The following is an 18,622-nucleotide window of genomic DNA, read 5'->3' as shown; positions in this document are numbered from 1 at the left end:
GAGCGCTATAGAGTCCACACATTGGGCGGTTGCGATTCAGCGCTGCGGAGAGGGAAGCCATTGAGCACCATTAGAGCTGGCTGCGCATTTTTCACTGTTGCGCAGGCGGTGTCATAGGGGCTGTACATATCTATTCACACGTGATGTTTCAAGAGAATCCAACACGGTATCATCGCTGTTGTGGACAAAAACATGAGCATTGTGTATGTCGACGCGGAGCGTGCTTGTTCCACATTGCACATTTCGCACAGTAGCGATCCGTGCCATCTTCCTCAATGCACATTGCAACATTCACTGTGCACTTGGGATGCAAGCAAGGAAGCTTCAACGTCATCGTCACCCTGAAAGGTGTCGTAGGTGAACACTGTCTGCTCTACCAGATCGGTGTGTAAATATAAGCACTGTCGGTTCACAACTATCAAAAATCACACACAGTAGCTCTGTAGTATAAAGTTCCTAGAATCTGCAATCAAATGCCTGCAGAATCATTCAATCAATCTAACAAACAGCAAGTGTCAACCGCGTATACAGCATGAATCAAGCACACCACATGTCATCAGTAACGAACATTACCAAGACTCCTACGTCCGAGACCCAGGAACAGCTTCTTGAGGTGGCCAACGAGATTGCTCTCAAGTACGCCCAAGACTATAACTGGTCCACATGGCATACGTGGGACGTCGTCAACGAAGGTAAGAAACATGATGAAGCAGGCTTGCGCGGTATGGACCGACACTTCTGGGCGTTGACTGGCCAATTTGGGTCCTGTTTAGGGGCATCAACACGCATCATCACTGATCTCGAGACTACACTTGATAACCACGTTAACACGGAGCTCCGGCAGTATTCTAAGGCGGTACAGCTGATGACTTCTGCTCAAAAAGCGGATGCAGACACAAAGTATCATGCCGTCGTTGCGATGTGCTTCGATGATTTCGCCATTGTCATCGACCATGCTCTGCATCCCACGGCATTCAAGGTCCCTCTGGGTGAATATTTCAACATGGCTCCCTACATCCCACTCTTCGGGTCCGAAGGCCAGGAGCGTTTCAAGTACTTTCTGGCAGACGGTGAGCACAAGCTAACGATGGACAACAAGGAGACCACATATGGTCCTTTGTACTTCTCAGAAATGGACATCGACAAGGCAACTGACCAGATCGCTGTTCCAGCTGCCCTTGAGAAGCAGCCAGTCAAGGACCAGGAGCATATCCTCATGCCCCCGCGTAAGTACGTCTCCGTTCGTTCTCTGCTCGACCAACAGCCTGACCTCATCACCGCTGCGCCCGTCCACGACAAGTGGCTTGCAACCACAGTCCGCATCCAGGTAGACTTTGCAAACCCCATGATCACCATGCAGATCCCCATGAAAGACTGGCTCCTGACGCCCCAAAAAGAAGGCTGGCGTGAACAAATTTGCTGTAATGCCCCGGAAGGCTTGCAAATCGTCGCTAATGATGCCACCGTTCGTCTTGAACTGAAGCTCAATGCCACAAAGCGGGAGGTGCCACACCACGAGCTGTCTGGCTTCATTTTGATGCAAGCCATTGGTGAACAGTTCGGGCTGGACTCTGAGGTGCTGAAAAACATGATGTGGTCAGTGTACCGAGTTTGGGCGCCCTACCGCCCACAGCGCACAGATTGTGCTCTTGGTGCTTAGAATTGCGCAGCTTCGGACGTCAAAACGTGAGGAGGTGTCATATGCTGCTGGTGTTGTTTGATTACGCTGGTTCGTGATCGATAACGATAGTGATAGTAGTGTGCCCCATACGGTAATACATCCCTTTGATTGAATATACTTTTTCTTTTTAACAAACCATGTTTTCCCTCTTGTCCTGTCTGGCTCGCTGATGTTGTTCGTTGGTGGAATGCTCCGGTTGTTAGTCGATGTCGCACTAGCCAGCCATGGAGCTCTCCACACCTCGGCAACCCCCTGCTCCTTCCCCGCGGCATTGTGCAGGTAGCCGACCTTGCAACCAACAATGTCGACGTCGAACATGAGCTATACGAATAGTCGGGCGCCCTTCAGCTGCTTCAAATTGTGTTATAACCTGACGAACACCTGATCGCTCCGCAACAGTACACACAATGTCAAACCAAACCTACCAGCCACCACCGCTCACAGGCCTGCGCGTCCTCGAATTCGCGGGCCTTGCGCCAGGTACATTTTGCACATACACAATGCGAATATAGAACGCTAAAATTGCATAGGACCTTTCGCAGGCATGCTGCTTGCCGACTATGGCGCAACCGTCCTCCGCCTCGACCGTGCACCTGCTCACAACTCTGGCGCGCCCAGCGACCAGCTCACGCGCCGCAAGACCAGCATATGCGTGAATATGAAGACAGCTTCCGGTCTCGCACTCATTAAGAAATTGATTCCCAACGTCGACGTTGTCATCGATCCCTTCCGCCCCGGCGTACTTGAGAAAGCTGGCCTTGGGCCTGAGGATGTGCTGCTGAAGCTCAATCCGCGATTAATTGTCGCAAGAATGACGGGATTCAGAAGAGACGGAAAGTACAGCGCCATGGCTGGACATGATATCAACTACATCGCCGTCTCTGGTGTCTTATCGCTCTTCGGACGAAAAGGCGAGAAGCCGTATCCACCAGGCAATCTTATGGGTGACTTTGCTGGTGGTGGTGCGATCTGCTTTATCGGCATCTTACTTGCGCTGCTGGCCAGGCAAACCAGCGGGATTGGACAGGTTGTCGAGGCGAATATGGTGGATGGAAGCGCAATCCTGGCGACGATGCCGAGGTTTGGTATAAAGACTCCAGTTTGGAGCGCGGAGAGGGGCACCAACATGTTGGATGGCGGCGCGCCGTTTTACGATACGTATGAGACGAAGGACGGGAAATATACGGCTGTGTAAGTGTCCTTTGGGTATCGTTGAAATTCCGAGCTAACAGACCGTTAGTGGTGCAATCGAACCTCAATTCTGGGCTGCGCTTCTGAAAGGTCTTGAGCTGAAGCCCTCTGATCTGCCGGGGAACCGCGACAACAAAGCTGACTGGCCGAAGCTGAAAGACTTCTTCACTGCGGTCTTCAAGAGGAAGACGCGGGACGAGTGGGCCGCTATCTTCGACGGCACAGATGCATGTTGCACGCCGGTACTTACGCAACAGGAGCTTGAAGCCCAAGGTTTCGATCAGCGGCCTGCAGTGACTTTGAAAACATCGCCAGGGTTGGCTATCCACGAAGGTGATAATTCAAGACCTGCCGCAGTTGGGCAAGGTATCGGTGTGGAAGGCAGCGGCTGGAGCCAGCGGGGATTGAGGGCTGGTGATGGTGGGGAAGAGACGGTTGCGAGATGGACTGGCTGGTCCAAAGGCCGGCAATTCGTAAACGAGGATGGACTACTAGGATGGAAAGATTCTGCGAAGCTGTAAGGAGATCTGCGCTGGTATGAATTTCTAGGTCAGTTATCGAGAGATGGCCAGACTTGAGTATGCCAACAGGCTGAATGTACAATGCTTCTGTTGTTCCTACACGTATAGTTATACACCCAAACAATGTGCTCAGACCCTTGGCTGCCTCTTCTTCGGCTTCGCTTGCTTCTTTCCAGCATTTCTCAGCTTCTTCCTCTCCTCATCGGCCTTTATTCTGGCCTTCGACTTGCGCCACGCTGCCCATCGATCACCAGGTACGAACTTCTTAACCTGTACATTCGCCTTCTCTGCTACGCGACCAATTTCCCAGTTAGCTTCACGGAAAGCGTAACCCTTGTTGGCTTTCTTCACGACTCTCCCTGGTCGTGTTGTGTCCTTCTTGATGCTGTCGCTGCCAGAACCCTCTCCGACCTGCAAGTCGTTGATCACGACCTGTGCCTCTGCTTCTGTTTGCGTGACTGGCACCGCAACGAAACCCAGTCGTCTCGCGCGCGGAGCATTCCGTGGGTACGGTAGCTGATGGTCCTTCTCGAGAGCCACACCAATGTACTGGCGCTTGGGGTGCTTGAGAGGGTCCTTATAGTATCGAACATATCCAGATTCGGTGGCAAAGACGCAGTGATCGCGACCGAACTTGCAGTTCTCTCCAGGGAACCAGTGCGTGCCACGCTGGCGGAAGATGATGTTGCCCGGAATCACGTACTCTCCTACATGTTGCCGTCAGCGCTCTCTTCTAGTGCAGCTCGAAGCTGATTGTCTGTACCTCCGCTCTTCTTTGCTCCCAATCGCTTTCCCGGCCCATCTTTGGCGCCGTTGGCTCGTCCCTGAGCCTGATGTGCTGAATGTCTGACGAAAGACAGTGTGGGTACGTGTGCGGAGGCGCCATTGGCAGTGCGGAGAGCGTCGATGACACGCGAAGCGGGGAGTATGAACGTCGAAGGTGTCTGTAGCGATGCGCGCACGGGCGCGAGAATCCGTGGGAGCAGCATGGCTGCGCTGGTGTTGACGTCGCTGCTGGTCGTGCTTCCTGTCCGAGAGTTTTCGAGATCGCGCGTTCTGAGATGGGACTAGCGTGTTTCTTCCATAGCCGCACCTGCAGCTGGCAGCTTCAACAACCATCCATCACTTTACAACAGCAGCGCCTTCGCATGAGGAACTCGGCTTTCTAATGGCGAGCTACTTCAGTCTCATGGGCCTCAGGATTTCAGAATTGAAGATCCGTGTCGTCCAAGTGTACTCTCGCTTCCCAAAATCAGATTGGCACCTTCAATGGGATGCAACGCTTCATGCCAAAATGCCTGGTCACCTGCTCCCGTCTCAAAACCTCGACCGCAAGTTTGCGAACGGTATCGAGAACAGCAAACAGCATACGATAAAATACATGCCGAACCTTATGGCGCGACAGCAGTGTGCAGCACTACTAGTCTCTAATGAGTACTTATGCCTGCCTTCGCATAAATCATTGGGAGTTGACCGCGAATTCTCCTTCGTCCCTGCCCGGTATTCTCCTTCATGCATCACAACGACTGATGGCAGGGGGTTTTGTGGTGAGGTCGACGTGCTGAACACCTGTTCCGAATTCAGAAAAGATGACTAAACGAGCTTTGAGGATGTCCGTACAGAAGCCGTTGTTTCTGGCTGCAGTCTCCCGGGCAGTTGTAGTGCGTGTTGAAACGAGCTGCATGCCCTACTAGCAATAGCCTTTCCGGTTAAGTACTCCGACGCAGCAATGTGTTTCACCCGATGCTATCCTAAAAATGCCGCTAACGCACAACTGGACTCACCACTTGGTCTTAGCATCAACGGTCATTATCATCAACTGAAGTTGTAATGCGAAGCGATCAAGAAGCTGTAATATTGGTGTTTTGATTGCGAGGACTCTCTAGGTGCTTTCTAAAAGCTCGCATGTTTAATCTCAAAACAAGCACTCAAGTATGACGTGTATATGTCATATCGAAAGCCACTATCGCAAGTATTCCAAATTCATCTCTCGTAAGCCTTAAGAATGTGAGAACTTGGCGTCTACGCGCCACCAACGCCAGACTAAAGCTGGGGTATAAGTTTTGGGTATCGTGAAAAGTGCCGGAAATGAATGAGTGAGTTCTTGAGACGCTTCTAAGCCTGCAGCGGCTATATGCTTAGACAAAGCCGTCGACTCGTTCCGAGGGTTGTTTGAAAGTTGAGTCTATGAGAAGATTCTGCTGGCGATGGTCGTCACCGCGAAGTGTGGGTATTCATCCGTTTTTGCCACGGGTTGACGAAGTGGGCTTGGAAAAAAGTGCGGCTCTGAGTCGTTGATAGGCTTCGATAGCAGCCTCTCCAGATATCAGATCTGCTTCTGAAGCAGATCGTGGTTGGTGACTGCGTTCAATAGAGGTTGTCCATGATTTGATAGTGGAGGCTCGTCCAGGACTCAAGTAGGGGTGTTGAGACTGGTGTGATGACACAGATGCCATAGTGTCTGAGGAACAGATGGATGAGGTTCGTGATGATCTTGAAGCCATGATGGTGGGAGAACAGTTGGGGTCAGATGCGAGAGATATACTCAAGATGACTGATTTGCAATTCTCGCTACAGGCCAATGGTCCACTTCAACATGTAACATTTCTTGCACGATGCCAAATCTGGGGGCGCGGGACGAGCCTTCCACTTGGCCACGCTGCAATCAACCACCTTGTCGGGGCATTTACCGACGAGCGCTGCCATGTCTCACTAGAAGGACCCAAAGGAAGCGCGGAAGGCCGGGTTGGATTTAGTTGGATGCGAGATAGGAAATCCAGTCCAATAAACGTAAAGTAAAGCCGATGGACCTAAATTTCATCTAGAGATGGATTTGCCGTCGATGCAAGAACCAGGTGGTCTTGACAAATTGTTGCCGTACGCGAGCTCTACAAGCCGCCTACCCCAGCCGCGCCGTGGTAGGTATTTCAAATATTCCCTTTTCGGATTGACGCTAGTGCACCTGCTTGCAACGTTTCCCAATCGTCGCCCCATTACAGTCGCGCATTTACTCAAATCTTGTCTGCACCTCCAGGCCCCAGAAAAGCTTATTTCCATCTCGAACCAATGCGAAAGTGACATTGCATTCTTCGTCCCCACCTTCACCACTTACATGTTCGCTTACGCAAACACCCAAGAAGCGTGATATTGCAAGCTAAAACACCACCTCCATAATACCGACATTTGTTGAAACGATATGCTCGGGAACACATCTGTTTAACTCAGACATTACTACGGGCGTAGCGACACCATTGAATCAAGCTGCGACCTACACAGCTTGACTTATGTGCCCTTGATACTATTAAGATTTCAGTAGAGACTAGAGGCACAATGATAGCCGCACTTGTGCCATTCGCTTGTTTCCACCATTCCGGCGGTTTTGACTGTATCGTGTTACCAAAGGTCATAACCAAGACTTTGACCGTGCTGAACCACAATTTCCATTCTCGCGCAGTTTAGATTTCTTTTTAGTAGTCATGTGCACCGCGAATATTACCGAATAAAGAAAAGTGGACAAGTCGGTTTGGAATCATGAAGTCCATTAATTTACTTACGTACGAGCAGTACCATAAATGTCACACGTTCTCGTATTGAGCGAACCCCAGGCAGACTACATGATCAGACGCACGCGAACCATTAGTAGGTCGCACAAATGGAATTCGAATACATCCATTCATTCGGTAACAACATCTTTCCATTACAAGCAATATTCTAAATATCCAGCTAATCCAGCCGTTCACATATTTGGTGGCGACCGCCGGATTAGGGTCGGTGAAGTCGCGAGGCTGCAATTTTAATCGCCCTTTGAAGTTTGACAGCGGTCTCGATCACGATCAAGATTAGTTCTCTTCGTAGTATCGTCATATTCGTGGCGCTATCATGTTAAAGCTTTGGCGTCAGTTGAGATCTCGCTTGCAGACTGTCTCAAGATGGAATCATGAGTTTGCCTTTGGTGTAAAACACTTCGGCCTGTAGCCCAGTATCCGAACGCTTACTCGAGAACGGAGGAAACTTTGCTCTACGCACACATGATCATCAGCCCATCGGGTGTCTCAGGAGTACAAATTAGACAACAGGAACAAGAGCCTTGCAAGGATGATACTATGTATACGTAACCTGAACCGAAAATCAGTTTCAAACTCCCACCCATTCCTTTGACAACGCTCGAAGACCCCGCAACCATAAAGTGCAAGTCCCCCAACGTCGTTGGCGCCGATCGGTTCCACTCTCGACCCTTGACCACTCAACGGTCATCTCCATCATCAAGCTCTGCGTTGAAGATAATAGAACATTTTCGTATTACGCGTTATTCAGAGCTTCGACGGGCTCACCACCGTATATGAAAGCGCACAGTAAGACTGGAGTAATCTACTGCAGCCACTCATTACCTCTCCTCTGCATACGTTTTGGCATTTGAGATGACAGACAACGGTTGCGATGAGTCTGGCAACCTTACATCATACCAACCATTGCTAGAACTGTTGATGATGCGCCCTACCGATCCGTTGAGACACAATCCCACGAAATCGCAATGTCTCGGAGTAGACCGCAACCGTTAACATCAAATATCTCACAACAACATGTTTTTATCTCAAAATAGTGCGACTGGTGACCTTACGATCGATCAAAAATGCCTACCAACTCCCCAAGCTGGTTTGTACTGTCACAAAAAGCTACGGCAAATCTTCAGCAGTCGGCACTCATTCCCTCTGTTGTTTTTACAGTCCTGGCTCTGTCTATCGTACTGCTCCGATGGTATAGCAGAATACGTCTTGCACCGGGCACATGGCGCAGGGAGGACTTCCTTATCACGGCTGCTTTGGTATGCATATAACACAAGCTTGAGTTTGGTTTCCTAATCTCGAGTTAGCTTGTGTCTATAGGTATGACTGCTGTAGTTGGCGCAGGTAAGCTGAAACACACACTGTCATGCAGAAGACAGAGCTGAGAGGGTTGTATAGAGTACAGCATCGACATGTCGCCCGCATCTGAGGCACAGTCCATTCCTAGACGCCTCTCGAGCATGCTTAAGGTATGAATTCCTGACTCAAGATCGTTCGGGCCGTTCTGACAGTTGATAAGCTCATCTTCGCACAATCTCTCCTCTACCAGCTCGCCATCAATTTAGTCAAAACTGCCTTCACGTTCCAGTATCTTCGAATCTTCTCGCACCTCCGCTACCCAAAGTTCCACTGCTACGCCCTCCTTACTCTGATCCTCGGCGCGACGGCATGGGGCGTATTTGGCGTTATATTCCTCTGCAATCCGATCAAGACATACTGGGACGTCCAAGCCGATGGGAAATGCATGAACGCTGAGAAACACTTCTGGAGTACAAGCATCATCGGCATAGTGATTGACTGGGCGATATGGGTGCTGCCTATGCCGATCGTAGGGAAGCTGAAGCTACCGAGACGGCAGAAATGGGCCCTCTGGGTTGTGTTCGGTCTGGGCGGGCTTGTGTGCGTGGTCAGTATCCTGAGGCTGACACTTGTGCACAAGGCCACTCATCAAGGCAAGATGACCGGTAAGTTGCCGTTCCTGAGTTTGGTTGCCTGGCTATACTAAGACCGTAGAATCTGGCACTTACGCTGTGGTGTTGTCTGCTATCGAACTAAACGTGGCTATCGTCTGCGCCTCACTGCTCGTCATGAAGCCTCTGTTTGCCAAATGGATTCCAGCCATGGTGTCCGAACAGCCTGTCTCAGCTAGTGAAGATACGAGGATTTTGCGACGCTTGACAGGCCTGGCGTTACTCAGCGGAGGTTTGATAGACGAGGAGAAAGCGGCCGAGCGGGCACAGGCTAGGCGCGATACGGCTGTGGAAGGTCTAAGCCATGATTCAGAAGGTGTTGAAGTACCTGTCAGCATTACGGTTTCCAGAGCCTCAACTTCCAGTACAAGTACAAGCCCGAGCAGTACTTCGTGGGTGTTGAAGTATCGATATGGCTCACTGTTTAGATGGATCAAGCCCACCTGGTGAGCATGAAGGAATCGGGATGGATCGGAGTGACCAATTGGAACACGGTGGTTCACCCGAGGCCTAGCCCAGAAACACAGAAGGGGTCAAAGCACACATGAGGTAGAGTAATTCGATGGCTTAAATTTGATCACACCTTCTCACACTAGGTAGCAGGCACTTAAGCTTTCTAGATTTCCACTGTAAGGCACATATACTACAGTATGACAGGGGTAAGTAGTCAATGTGTCACAAGACTTCGCAGCAGCTAGTTGTCAACAAAACATGACCTGTAGATGTATACAGAATATTTCAGCTTTAATGTTAGCACTTTATTGTTTAGTCTAGTGTGCTTCACTATTACTTGCAGAGAGGTGCTGCTAGAAGAAGGATATTGAAGGATCTACATTGATTACTTACACCTGCTATACTGTAATAATCAAAATCAATAAAGCACCAAGAGATTTTCGTGAGCGTCTAGAAATACGGAAAGGCAGAGATAGAGAAATGCGAGGTCAAAGGATCGTACTGTTAAATCCATAAAGCATAGCATTACGTGTTCAGCTGGATCTTCCGGCAAGACTCCTATCGGAGCGAGACACTGATGACCTGCAAATCTACTAGTTGGTTATAGGTATGACAGGGAATACGTACTGCACCTGAGCACATCCGGTCAGCCACTGAATATTCTCGGTCAGCTACATGGTATTTTCGTAGGATGCTAACCGTGTTAATCGTAGCTGATAAGGCACATACAAGCTTTCATGTTGCAGAATAAATGGCGAACTGAGAATATAAGCCAAGTACACCACACAACAGTTAAGTAGGGGAAATACTTAAAAACTTTACAGAATACCTTTTTACCTACAATATAGGAAACTTTTAACTAAATTCTAGATTTAGGTATTATGGTTGCTACAAGTTCAGTATTCTGTAGAGTTGGTAAGCTTACGAAGTACATAGGGTCTTATCCGCCGTTTTTTCTGAAACTTGAGAGACAAGGTAACTCCCACTGAATGACTCCTGCTAAGCGCATATCTTCTGACATGAAAGCGCCTTAATGAGATCCTTATTGCCTGATGATGCGCTCTGCTAAGTAGCTATGGGCAGTAGATGTCTATATGTGAAGCGCTCTGGTCGTTTTGAATGTGTTCAGATGATCGCAATATCGGTGTCAGGCCTACTTCTAAAGGACGAAGCATACGTCATTCCGGAAATGGCACCAGTGGCACTCTGACAGCGCAACAGGCGGGCCATGAGGCTGTCCACAAACTGCTCAAACGATGTATCGAGAACCTCGATCGGCTGTAAGTAGAGACCCGTGATATTACACCAGAGGTAGCAGCATACTGCACCCAGGCACATCCAACCAACTACTTAGCACTTTTATAAGATCCAAATTATCACTAAGAAGCTACATGAATGGAACTAAATAACACCGTTCAAGCGTATACGTTCGATTTTTTGTAATGCCTGGTGCTGCGCTCTGCCCAGTGGCTGGTCGGACGTGCCTGGGTGCAGTGTCAACGGCATATGACGCGGTTTTAACCTGCCTTGTTGGAGCTACGAGCTTGGACGCCGCGCTAACTGACAGGGTGTGGAGCAACTCCAGCCTGCAACACCGCCGACGTTGATGCTCAATCGCCCTCGCCTCACCAAGCGCCCCTCTCTTCTCGATCTTATCCAGAAGAAGAACATCTCCTACATCTCGACCTTCTCGAGCAGCCGCAGTCTGTTCGAAGACGACGTCGAGCCGCGCAACATCCCGCTCCCCAAGAGCCCGCTGATAACACCGCACCGCGAAGACGTCAGCGAACCACCGCCGCCGCCCATCGCATTGAACAGCGACAGCGACAGCAACCAGGAACGCGTTCAGACTCCAGTAGCAAAGATGGGTCCTGTAAGCTCTCCGAAGGTGCAGCTCTAGACAAGCGCAGGCAGCTAATTGGCGGGGTGGCAGAAACCAAAGAAGCAGCAGGAGAAGCCCCAGCAGTCGCAGCAGGCTGAGGGGAAGAAGGCGCCCGATGGTAAGTTTAACATTTTTGCATTGGACAGCATGCGCGAACAACTGCTAATCCTTTGCAGGCCAGGTCTTCTCGGTCTCCGGGTACGTCACCACCTCGCACGTCTGCGCCGCCTACTGATAATCCTAGTCCCGTCATCGTGGCTGAGAACATGATTGGTGTTGCTATGTACGAGCTTGTATGTGGTCTGAATGCGCACAAGAGGAGTACTGGCTAATGGCTCTAGGTCCGTGTTGGTCACGACAACCTTGTAGGAGAAGTGATTCGAATTGAACACGACAAGGCCACCATCCAGGTCTACGAGGAGACTGGTACGCCAACCATATGGAGAGCTGCCAAACTATAGGCTAACAAGATACAGCTGGTGTTACTGTCGGTGATCCCGTCCGGAGGTCCGGACAGCCTCTCTCTGTCGAACTCGGCCCTGGTCTCATGGAGACCATCTACGACGGTATTCAGCGTCCTCTCAAGGGTATTGCCGACGACTCGAGCTCTATCTACATTCCCCGTGGTATCGATTTGCCCGCTCTCGACCGCAAGAAGAAGTGGGATTTCACACCTGGCAGCCTCAAGGTCGGCGATCACATCACTGGAGGTGACGTTTTCGGAACTGTTTTCGAGAACTCTCTAGTCAGTGAGCACAAGATTCTCCTCCCTCCCCGCGCCCGCGGAACGATCACCCGCATCGCAGAGAAGGGCAGCTACACTGTTGATGAGAAGATTCTGGAGATCGAGTTCAACGGCGTCAAGACCGAGCACAGCATGATGCACCGCTGGCCTGTGCGAGTGCCTCGTCCTTCAAACGAGAAGCTGTCTTCCGATCAGCCCCTCATTGTTGGCCAGCGTGTCTTGGACTCGCTGTTCCCTTCTGTCCAGGGTGGAACCGTCTGCATTCCCGGTGCTTTCGGTTGTGGAAAGACTGTCATTTCTCAGTCTCTCTCCAAGTTCTCCAACTCAGACATTATTGTTTATGTCGGCTGCGGCGAGCGAGGAAACGAGATGGCTGAGGTCTTGATGGACTTCCCCGAGCTTACTATCGAAGTCAACGGCAAAAAGGAGCCTATCATGAAGCGCACCACCCTCATCGCCAACACCTCGAACATGCCCGTGGCTGCCCGTGAAGCCTCTATCTACACTGGTGTAAGTACTTTTTTCCACTTTTTCGACAATTCTCGTCTCCTACATGTACTTTGTGCCTCCTTTCCGCTACACAAACCTTTACTTTGCCGACTACAAGTTCATAAGTTCAAAACTAACGCACACAGATAACCGTAGCTGAATATTGGAGGGATCAGGGTAAAGACGTTGCCATGATGGCCGACTCTTCCTCGCGTTGGGCCGAGGCTCTGCGTGAAATTTCTGGACGTCTCGGAGAAATGCCTGCTGATCAAGGTTTCCCGGCCTACCTCAGCGCCAAGCTTGCGTCTTTCTACGAGCGCGCTGGCCGTGTCACTGCCCTCGGTAGCCCCGAACGCCACGGATCCGTTTCTATTGTCGGTGCCGTCAGTCCTCCAGGCGGTGATTTCTCCGATCCCGTTACAACCAGTACACTCAACATTGTGCAAGTCTTCTGGGGTCTCGACAAGAAGCTTGCTCAGCGAAAGCATTTCCCCTCGGTCAACACGTCGATCAGTTACTCAAAGTACACAACACCGCTCGACAAGTACTACGCCGAGAACAACCCCGACTTCCCACGTCTGCGTGATCGCATTAAGGAGCTGCTCACAACCTCCGACGACCTCGACCAGGTCGTGCAGCTTGTCGGCAAATCTGCCCTGGGTGACTCTGACAAGATCACCCTTGATGTAGCCACATTGCTCAAGGAGGATTTCTTGCAGCAGAACGGTTACTCTGACTACGACCAATTCTGTCCTCTGTGGAAGACGGAATGGATGATGAAGAACATGATGGCGTTCCACGACGAGGCACAGAAGGCCGTCTCTCAGGGGCACAGCTGGCCCAAGGTCCGTGATGCGACGTCTGAGATCCAGAGCGAGTTGCGCAGCATGAAATTCGAAGTACCTTCCGAAGGCGAGGAGGCGATTACAAAGAAGGTAAGTCGTATGTGCATTACACAGTCACGATACACACTGACATATTTTGCAGTACGAGCAGCTGTTGCAGAAGCTGACAGAGAAATTCGCCTCTGTCATCGACGAGTAGACGCCGATGTGCGAAGGCGGTGTTTGCATAGCGAAGTAGTTCTGAGTAAATTGCTGAACATAGACTGTGAATTGTATCAAGAGCCAAATGTTGTCGCCTGAAATCGCTGACGACGCGTGCTCGTGTCCTGTGACCACCGAACTCGTCATATGCTCGGCTGAGCAAAACAAAATACAATTGATCACCAAAACAGGCAGCTAGCTGCGCTTGCAATGATTGTGCTGGCAGAACTGATCAACTTGTATTCGTCAAAGTGTACCCTGCAGTGAATTACCAGGGTCCGAAGCACGGTGACGGAGGGGCCTCAGCCACAGTGGCGCACCTAGCTCGGGGACGCATGTGTTGCGGTTACCCTTTACGCAACCCGCATTCAACCAACGCCCAGATTCCCAAACACCGCCATCGGCGCCCGAGCGAACACCTCCACTCTTCCTACATATTCTGCTTCGTGCGCATACTGACTGCGCACCCTACGCCACCCCATACATTCGCCCATTATGGCGACAAACCCAAATGCGTGCGTTCTGTGTTCGAGGGGCATCTGGGGATGCGGTCTGGGGTTCAAAGCTAACAGAGTGACAGCATCAACGTCAACGATCCTGGCCTGATCACGCTTGTGAACAGATTGCAGGATGTCTTCACCACAGTCGGAGTATGTAACGCCTCTGTACAATCGCAAATGCGCCAGCGCTGCCTTATCTTGCCTGCGCCGCACCCGTGTCGAAGTGTACAATACTGATGCCTATCGCAGGTGCAAAACCCCATAGATCTGCCCCAGATCGTCGTCGTTGGTTCGCAGTCCAGTGGAAAGAGTTCAGTACTGGAGAACATTGTCGGTCGCGATTTGTAAGTGCTCTGTGGTTAGGCGCTTGGTCGCAGCTGTCGGGCTTCCAAACTGACTGCCTCTTCTGATAGCTTGCCTCGAGGCTCTGGCATTGTTACCCGAAGACCACTCGTCTTGCAGCTCATCAACCGCGCTTCGCAAGCGAATGGTGTCAAGGCCGAAGAGGTGAAAACCAGCGACGCCGAATCCAACGCCGACGAGTGGGGAGAGTTCCTGCACATTCCCGGTCAGAAGTTCTTCGACTTCAACAAGATCAGAGAAGAGATCATTCGCGAAACAGAGGCAAAGACTGGACGCAATGCAGGCATTTCGCCAGCACCTATCAACCTGCGGATATACTCGCCGAATGTCTTGACACTTACTCTCGTCGATTTGCCCGGTTTGACAAGAGTGCCTGTAGGAGATCAGCCAAGGGACATTGAGCGCCAGATCCAGGAAATGGTCCTGAAGCAGATTAGCAAGCCGAACGCTATCATCTTGGCTGTCACCGCCGCCAACACTGATCTGGCCAACTCGGACGGTCTGAAGCTGGCGCGAGAGGTCGATCCCGAGGGCCAGAGGACGATTGGTGTGTTGACAAAGGTGGACTTGATGGACGAGGGCACTGATGTCGTTGACATTCTTGCTGGGCGCATCATTCCTCTACGACTGGGCTATGTTCCTGTCGTCAACCGAGGGCAGAGGGACATTGAGAACAAGAAGGCAATTTCTCACGCTCTCGAGCATGAACGATCCTTCTTTGAAAACCACAAGGCATACCGTAACAAGGCCACGTACTGCGGTACTCCGTACCTCGCTCGCAAGCTCAACTTGGTAAGCTTATAAGCAGGCAAAGGCCATTGTGCATCTGCTAACGCTGCTAGATTCTCATGATGCACATCAAGCAAACTCTGCCAGACATCAAAGCGCGTATCTCGTCCTCGCTGCAGAAGTACCAGCTCGAGCTTGGCCAACTCGGAAACTCCTTGCTCGGCAACAGCTCGAACATCGTTCTTAACATGATCACCGAATTTACAAACGAGTACAGAGGTGTTCTCGATGGTAACAACCAAGAGCTCTCTGCGACTGAGCTTTCGGGTGGAGCACGTATTTCGTTCGTCTACCACGAGTTATACGCGAACGGTGTCAAGTCTGTGGATCCGTTCGACCAGGTCAAAGACGTCGACATCAGGACCGTACTTTACAACTCGTCCGGTTCTTCGCCGGCACTTTTCGTTGGCACAACTGCATTTGAACTCATTGTCAAGCAACAGATCAAACGACTCGAAGACCCTAGCTTGAAGTGCGTAAGCTTAGTTTACGACGAACTAATCCGCATTCTTGGGCAGCTTCTGAACAAGCCGACCTTCAGACGCTACCCAGCTCTCAAGGAGAAGCTGTACGCTGTTGTCGTTCAATTCCTTAAGAAGGCGATGGACCCCACGAACAAGCTGGTTCGTGATCTTGTTGGTATGGAAGCCATTTACATCAACACTGGCCACCCCGATTTCATTAACGGATCTCGCGCCATGGCCATTGTGCACGAGCGTCACAACGGAAACAAGCCGCAACAGGTCGACCCTAAGACAGGCAAGCCCATAGCACCTCAAGTGCCCCCACGATCGATGTCGCCGTCTCTTGGAGGCGCTCCAGAGGAGGGTGGTGGTTTCTTTGGATCCTTCTTTGCTAGCAAGAACAAGAAGAAGATGGCTGCTATGGAGCCTCCTCCAGCAACACTGAAAGCTTCTGGTACCCTCTCCGAGAAAGAAGCACAGGAAGTCGAAGTCATCAGTCAGTACTCCCCTAAGCAAATATATCTTTATCATGCTGACGATTGAACAGAACTGCTCATCACATCCTACTTCAACATCGTCCGCCGCACAATGATCGACATGGTTCCCAAGGCTATTATGCTAAACCTTGTTGCGTGGTCTAGGGAGAACATGCAGAGCGAACTGCTCACGAACATGTACAAGACCGACGAGCTCGAAGAGCTGCTCAAGGAGTCCGAGTACACTGTCAGGAGGCGGAAGGACTGCCAGCAGATGGTTGAAAGTCTGACGAAAGCGCAGGAGATTGTTAATCAAGTGCAGTAGATGGAAAGATCGGGTGACTAGATTTCTACAACATTCTCTGGGCTGGCATTCTCTGCAGGGTGTTCGGGTGCTAGATTTTGGTTGTGAAGTCAATTGAGCGCAGTTTATATCCACAGCAAGCGAGGTTTGAATGAAGCAAGTGACCGTATAACATGGTGTCTGTAATTTGATAGTCACTAAGAATCTATGTTCTGTGTGGAATAGCTTGCTTACATACTTTCCCCCAGATGACGCCTTCTTGGTGCTGAAAGTGGGGCTCGGTTGCCTCGGCCCATTCAACCAGGAAACTTTGCGGTCTTCCCTACACTGCGTTCCTCCTCCACTTGTGTCCGACCTAGACCGCAAAGCGTTTGATAGCATTTCAACAAGCTTCTCCAGGCGATGCGTCTTTCTCGCAGATCAAAAGCTTGATAAGAATGGATACTGATCAAGCACTAAAACTTCGTCATGGCGACAACACATAAACGGACTCGGACTGGATGTTGGACGTGCAGGGAAGCTGGCTATAAATGTGATGAGCAGAAACCTTTCTGTCAACGATGCACAAGACTCAAGATCAATTGTAAGGGCTATGGTATTAGGCTCAAATGGCAAGAGCAACCTCCCGAAATGGTGGTCAAGAAACCGCGGGCTAAAAGGAAGAAGAAGAAGTCGGATGACAGTATCTCGACTCCAGCAAGTATAGCCAGCGATACATCAGCGTCCTCTACATACACTGCTTCACCGGATACGATGGAAACGACTATGTCCGTAATTAGTGTACCACGCACGCCAGCTCATGGCACAGGTCTCAGCCCGGACACCTCTGCAGGCGATAGAAGACTGCTTCACTACTGGGCCGAACGACTGTCTTCTTTAATCTCAATTGCACCAAGAGGTGGCAAACCAACACCATTTCAGCTCCACCTTACGTCAATGGCATACGACTCGGCTGCCCTTAGATCAACTGTGCTGTCGATGGCAGCAAATCATCTGGCACTACAGACTTCCGAGCCAGCACTACGCTTTCAGGCTTACCGTCATCAAAGAGATGCTATCCATCTACTCCAAGCTCTCATCCAGGATCCTCAACAGGCACACTCCGAGCCTGCGCTTGCTACTGTGCTTATGATGCAAGTCTCGGCACGGCTGTTTGGGGAAGACGACGAAGCCAATGTAGTCAACCATCTGATGGGAGCGAAAGCAATGATCTCTCGACGAGGAACGGATTCCTGGCTGAATTCATCAAGTGCACGGTTTCTTTTAAGTCTCTTCGCGTACCATGATATCCTGTCGTCAATTTCACGAGGCCAGAAACCGTTGTTCAATCACGATGCAGAGTTCCAGGCTGTTGAAGGAGCAGACGACATGCAAAGCATAGCTGCAGTACTCTTGATTGTCGCACGCACAAGCCAACTTCAGTACGCGATAAAGATAAGAAGGGAAAAAGGCGGAGACTACGCACTCACCGAAGACGAAGATAGCACTGGGCGGACTCTGCAGCAAAAACTGCTAGCCATGCGGTTCGACGCCCAGCACAGCGACTTAGACAGCAATCCAGACATCAGATTCACAGCCGAAGCCTACCGACACGCCGCGTTCATTTACCTCTATCGGACATGGCTCGGAGTCGGCGCTCCAAACCCTATCAGTGTTGAGCACATCCAGAGCTGCCTCGTGTACATATCTCGCGTTGATGTGACCTCGCCTCTCACCTCGGCGCACGTATGGCCACTGTGGTCGGCAGGCTGCGAGTCTATCGGAAGGGAGCAGCGGCAGTTTGTACGAGACAGGTTCCGCAGTATGTACGTGTCGAAGCTGTTTCCAAGCTGGAACCGAGTGATGCGCGATATGGAGGATGTTTGGACAGCAAAAGACGAGGAGGAGAGGATGGAGGGGCAGTATGGAATGGAGAAAGTGGATTGTATTCAGGTTATCTTGAAGAGGGGAGGCAGAGAGGTCGACCTTGCCTAGATGCATACCTCTGGCCACTTGGCATAGTAGACTGTTGTTGCATGATTTCCGAACACCAAGAATTTTCTTGGATTAAACTGTGTTAGTATGTCACCTAAACTTTCTGAGAACGTTCAGTCATATGCATAAGAGTGAATATCACGATGTTCGTCTCAAGGGATGGTTATCGTCGCCATGATGTACAGTAAAGCATGGAGCCAATGAACGCGGT

At 50.7% G+C, this 18,622-nt stretch overlaps 7 protein-coding genes across 7 annotated transcripts; 5 read left to right on the top strand and 2 right to left on the bottom strand.

Moving 5' to 3' along the window:
- Positions 1 to 818: 818 nt before the first annotated feature.
- C7974DRAFT_387346 (uncharacterized protein) lies at positions 819 to 1,856 on the top strand. The gene has a single exon (XM_046141155.1). The coding sequence runs from the start codon at positions 866 to 868 to the stop codon at positions 1,658 to 1,660; it is 795 nt and encodes a 264-aa protein (XP_045999832.1). The 5' UTR covers positions 819 to 865; the 3' UTR covers positions 1,661 to 1,856.
- Positions 1,857 to 1,873: 17 nt separating this feature from the next.
- On the top strand, positions 1,874 to 3,469 carry C7974DRAFT_352795 (CoA-transferase family III domain-containing protein). The gene is made up of 3 exons (XM_046139521.1): positions 1,874 to 2,161; positions 2,212 to 2,872; positions 2,922 to 3,469. The coding sequence occupies exons 1-3, from the start codon at positions 2,089 to 2,091 to the stop codon at positions 3,391 to 3,393; spliced, it is 1,206 nt and encodes a 401-aa protein (XP_045999831.1). The 5' UTR covers positions 1,874 to 2,088; the 3' UTR covers positions 3,394 to 3,469.
- On the bottom strand, positions 3,470 to 4,411 carry C7974DRAFT_352792 (ribosomal L27 protein-domain-containing protein). The gene is made up of 2 exons (XM_046139520.1): positions 4,157 to 4,411; positions 3,470 to 4,100 (listed from the first exon to the last, which is right to left on the bottom strand). The coding sequence occupies exons 1-2, from the start codon at positions 4,380 to 4,382 to the stop codon at positions 3,523 to 3,525; spliced, it is 804 nt and encodes a 267-aa protein (XP_045999830.1). The 5' UTR covers positions 4,383 to 4,411; the 3' UTR covers positions 3,470 to 3,522.
- A 3,612-nt stretch (positions 4,412 to 8,023) lies between these two features.
- Positions 8,024 to 9,376, top strand: C7974DRAFT_304363 (uncharacterized protein; the record flags this gene model as incomplete). Its single annotated transcript, XM_046137977.1, has 5 exons — positions 8,024 to 8,215; positions 8,264 to 8,300; positions 8,355 to 8,425; positions 8,476 to 8,920; positions 8,970 to 9,376. The coding sequence occupies 5 exons, from the start codon at positions 8,024 to 8,026 to the stop codon at positions 9,374 to 9,376; spliced, it is 1,152 nt and encodes a 383-aa protein (XP_045999829.1).
- Positions 9,377 to 10,170: 794 nt separating this feature from the next.
- C7974DRAFT_387338 (uncharacterized protein) lies at positions 10,171 to 10,841 on the bottom strand. Its single transcript, XM_046141154.1, has 2 exons — positions 10,316 to 10,841; positions 10,171 to 10,255 (listed from the first exon to the last, which is right to left on the bottom strand). Exon 1 carries the CDS (start codon positions 10,715 to 10,717, stop codon positions 10,505 to 10,507), a length of 213 nt encoding a protein of 70 aa, XP_045999828.1. The 5' UTR covers positions 10,718 to 10,841; the 3' UTR covers positions 10,171 to 10,255; positions 10,316 to 10,504.
- A 119-nt stretch (positions 10,842 to 10,960) lies between these two features.
- On the top strand, positions 10,961 to 16,657 carry C7974DRAFT_461208 (ATP synthase alpha/beta family, nucleotide-binding domain-containing protein). The gene is made up of 14 exons (XM_046146159.1): positions 10,961 to 11,252; positions 11,313 to 11,379; positions 11,438 to 11,459; positions 11,506 to 11,554; positions 11,603 to 11,687; positions 11,738 to 12,516; positions 12,642 to 13,430; positions 13,483 to 13,535; positions 13,768 to 14,067; positions 14,122 to 14,191; positions 14,291 to 14,385; positions 14,455 to 15,196; positions 15,247 to 16,153; positions 16,205 to 16,657. The coding sequence occupies exons 1-14, from the start codon at positions 10,986 to 10,988 to the stop codon at positions 16,456 to 16,458; spliced, it is 4,479 nt and encodes a 1,492-aa protein (XP_045999827.1). The 5' UTR covers positions 10,961 to 10,985; the 3' UTR covers positions 16,459 to 16,657.
- Positions 16,658 to 16,731: 74 nt separating this feature from the next.
- On the top strand, positions 16,732 to 18,622 carry C7974DRAFT_387328 (fungal-specific transcription factor domain-containing protein). Its single transcript, XM_046141153.1, has one exon. The coding sequence runs from the start codon at positions 16,906 to 16,908 to the stop codon at positions 18,409 to 18,411; it is 1,506 nt and encodes a 501-aa protein (XP_045999826.1). The 5' UTR covers positions 16,732 to 16,905; the 3' UTR covers positions 18,412 to 18,622.

This window comes from Boeremia exigua (genome assembly GCF_020726555.1).
Source record: "Boeremia exigua strain MPI-SDFR-AT-0100 chromosome Unknown C7974scaffold_3, whole genome shotgun sequence".
Taxonomy (NCBI): Eukaryota; Fungi; Ascomycota; class Dothideomycetes; order Pleosporales; family Didymellaceae; genus Boeremia; species Boeremia exigua.
This window is presented reverse-complemented; position numbering and strand designations above follow the sequence as displayed.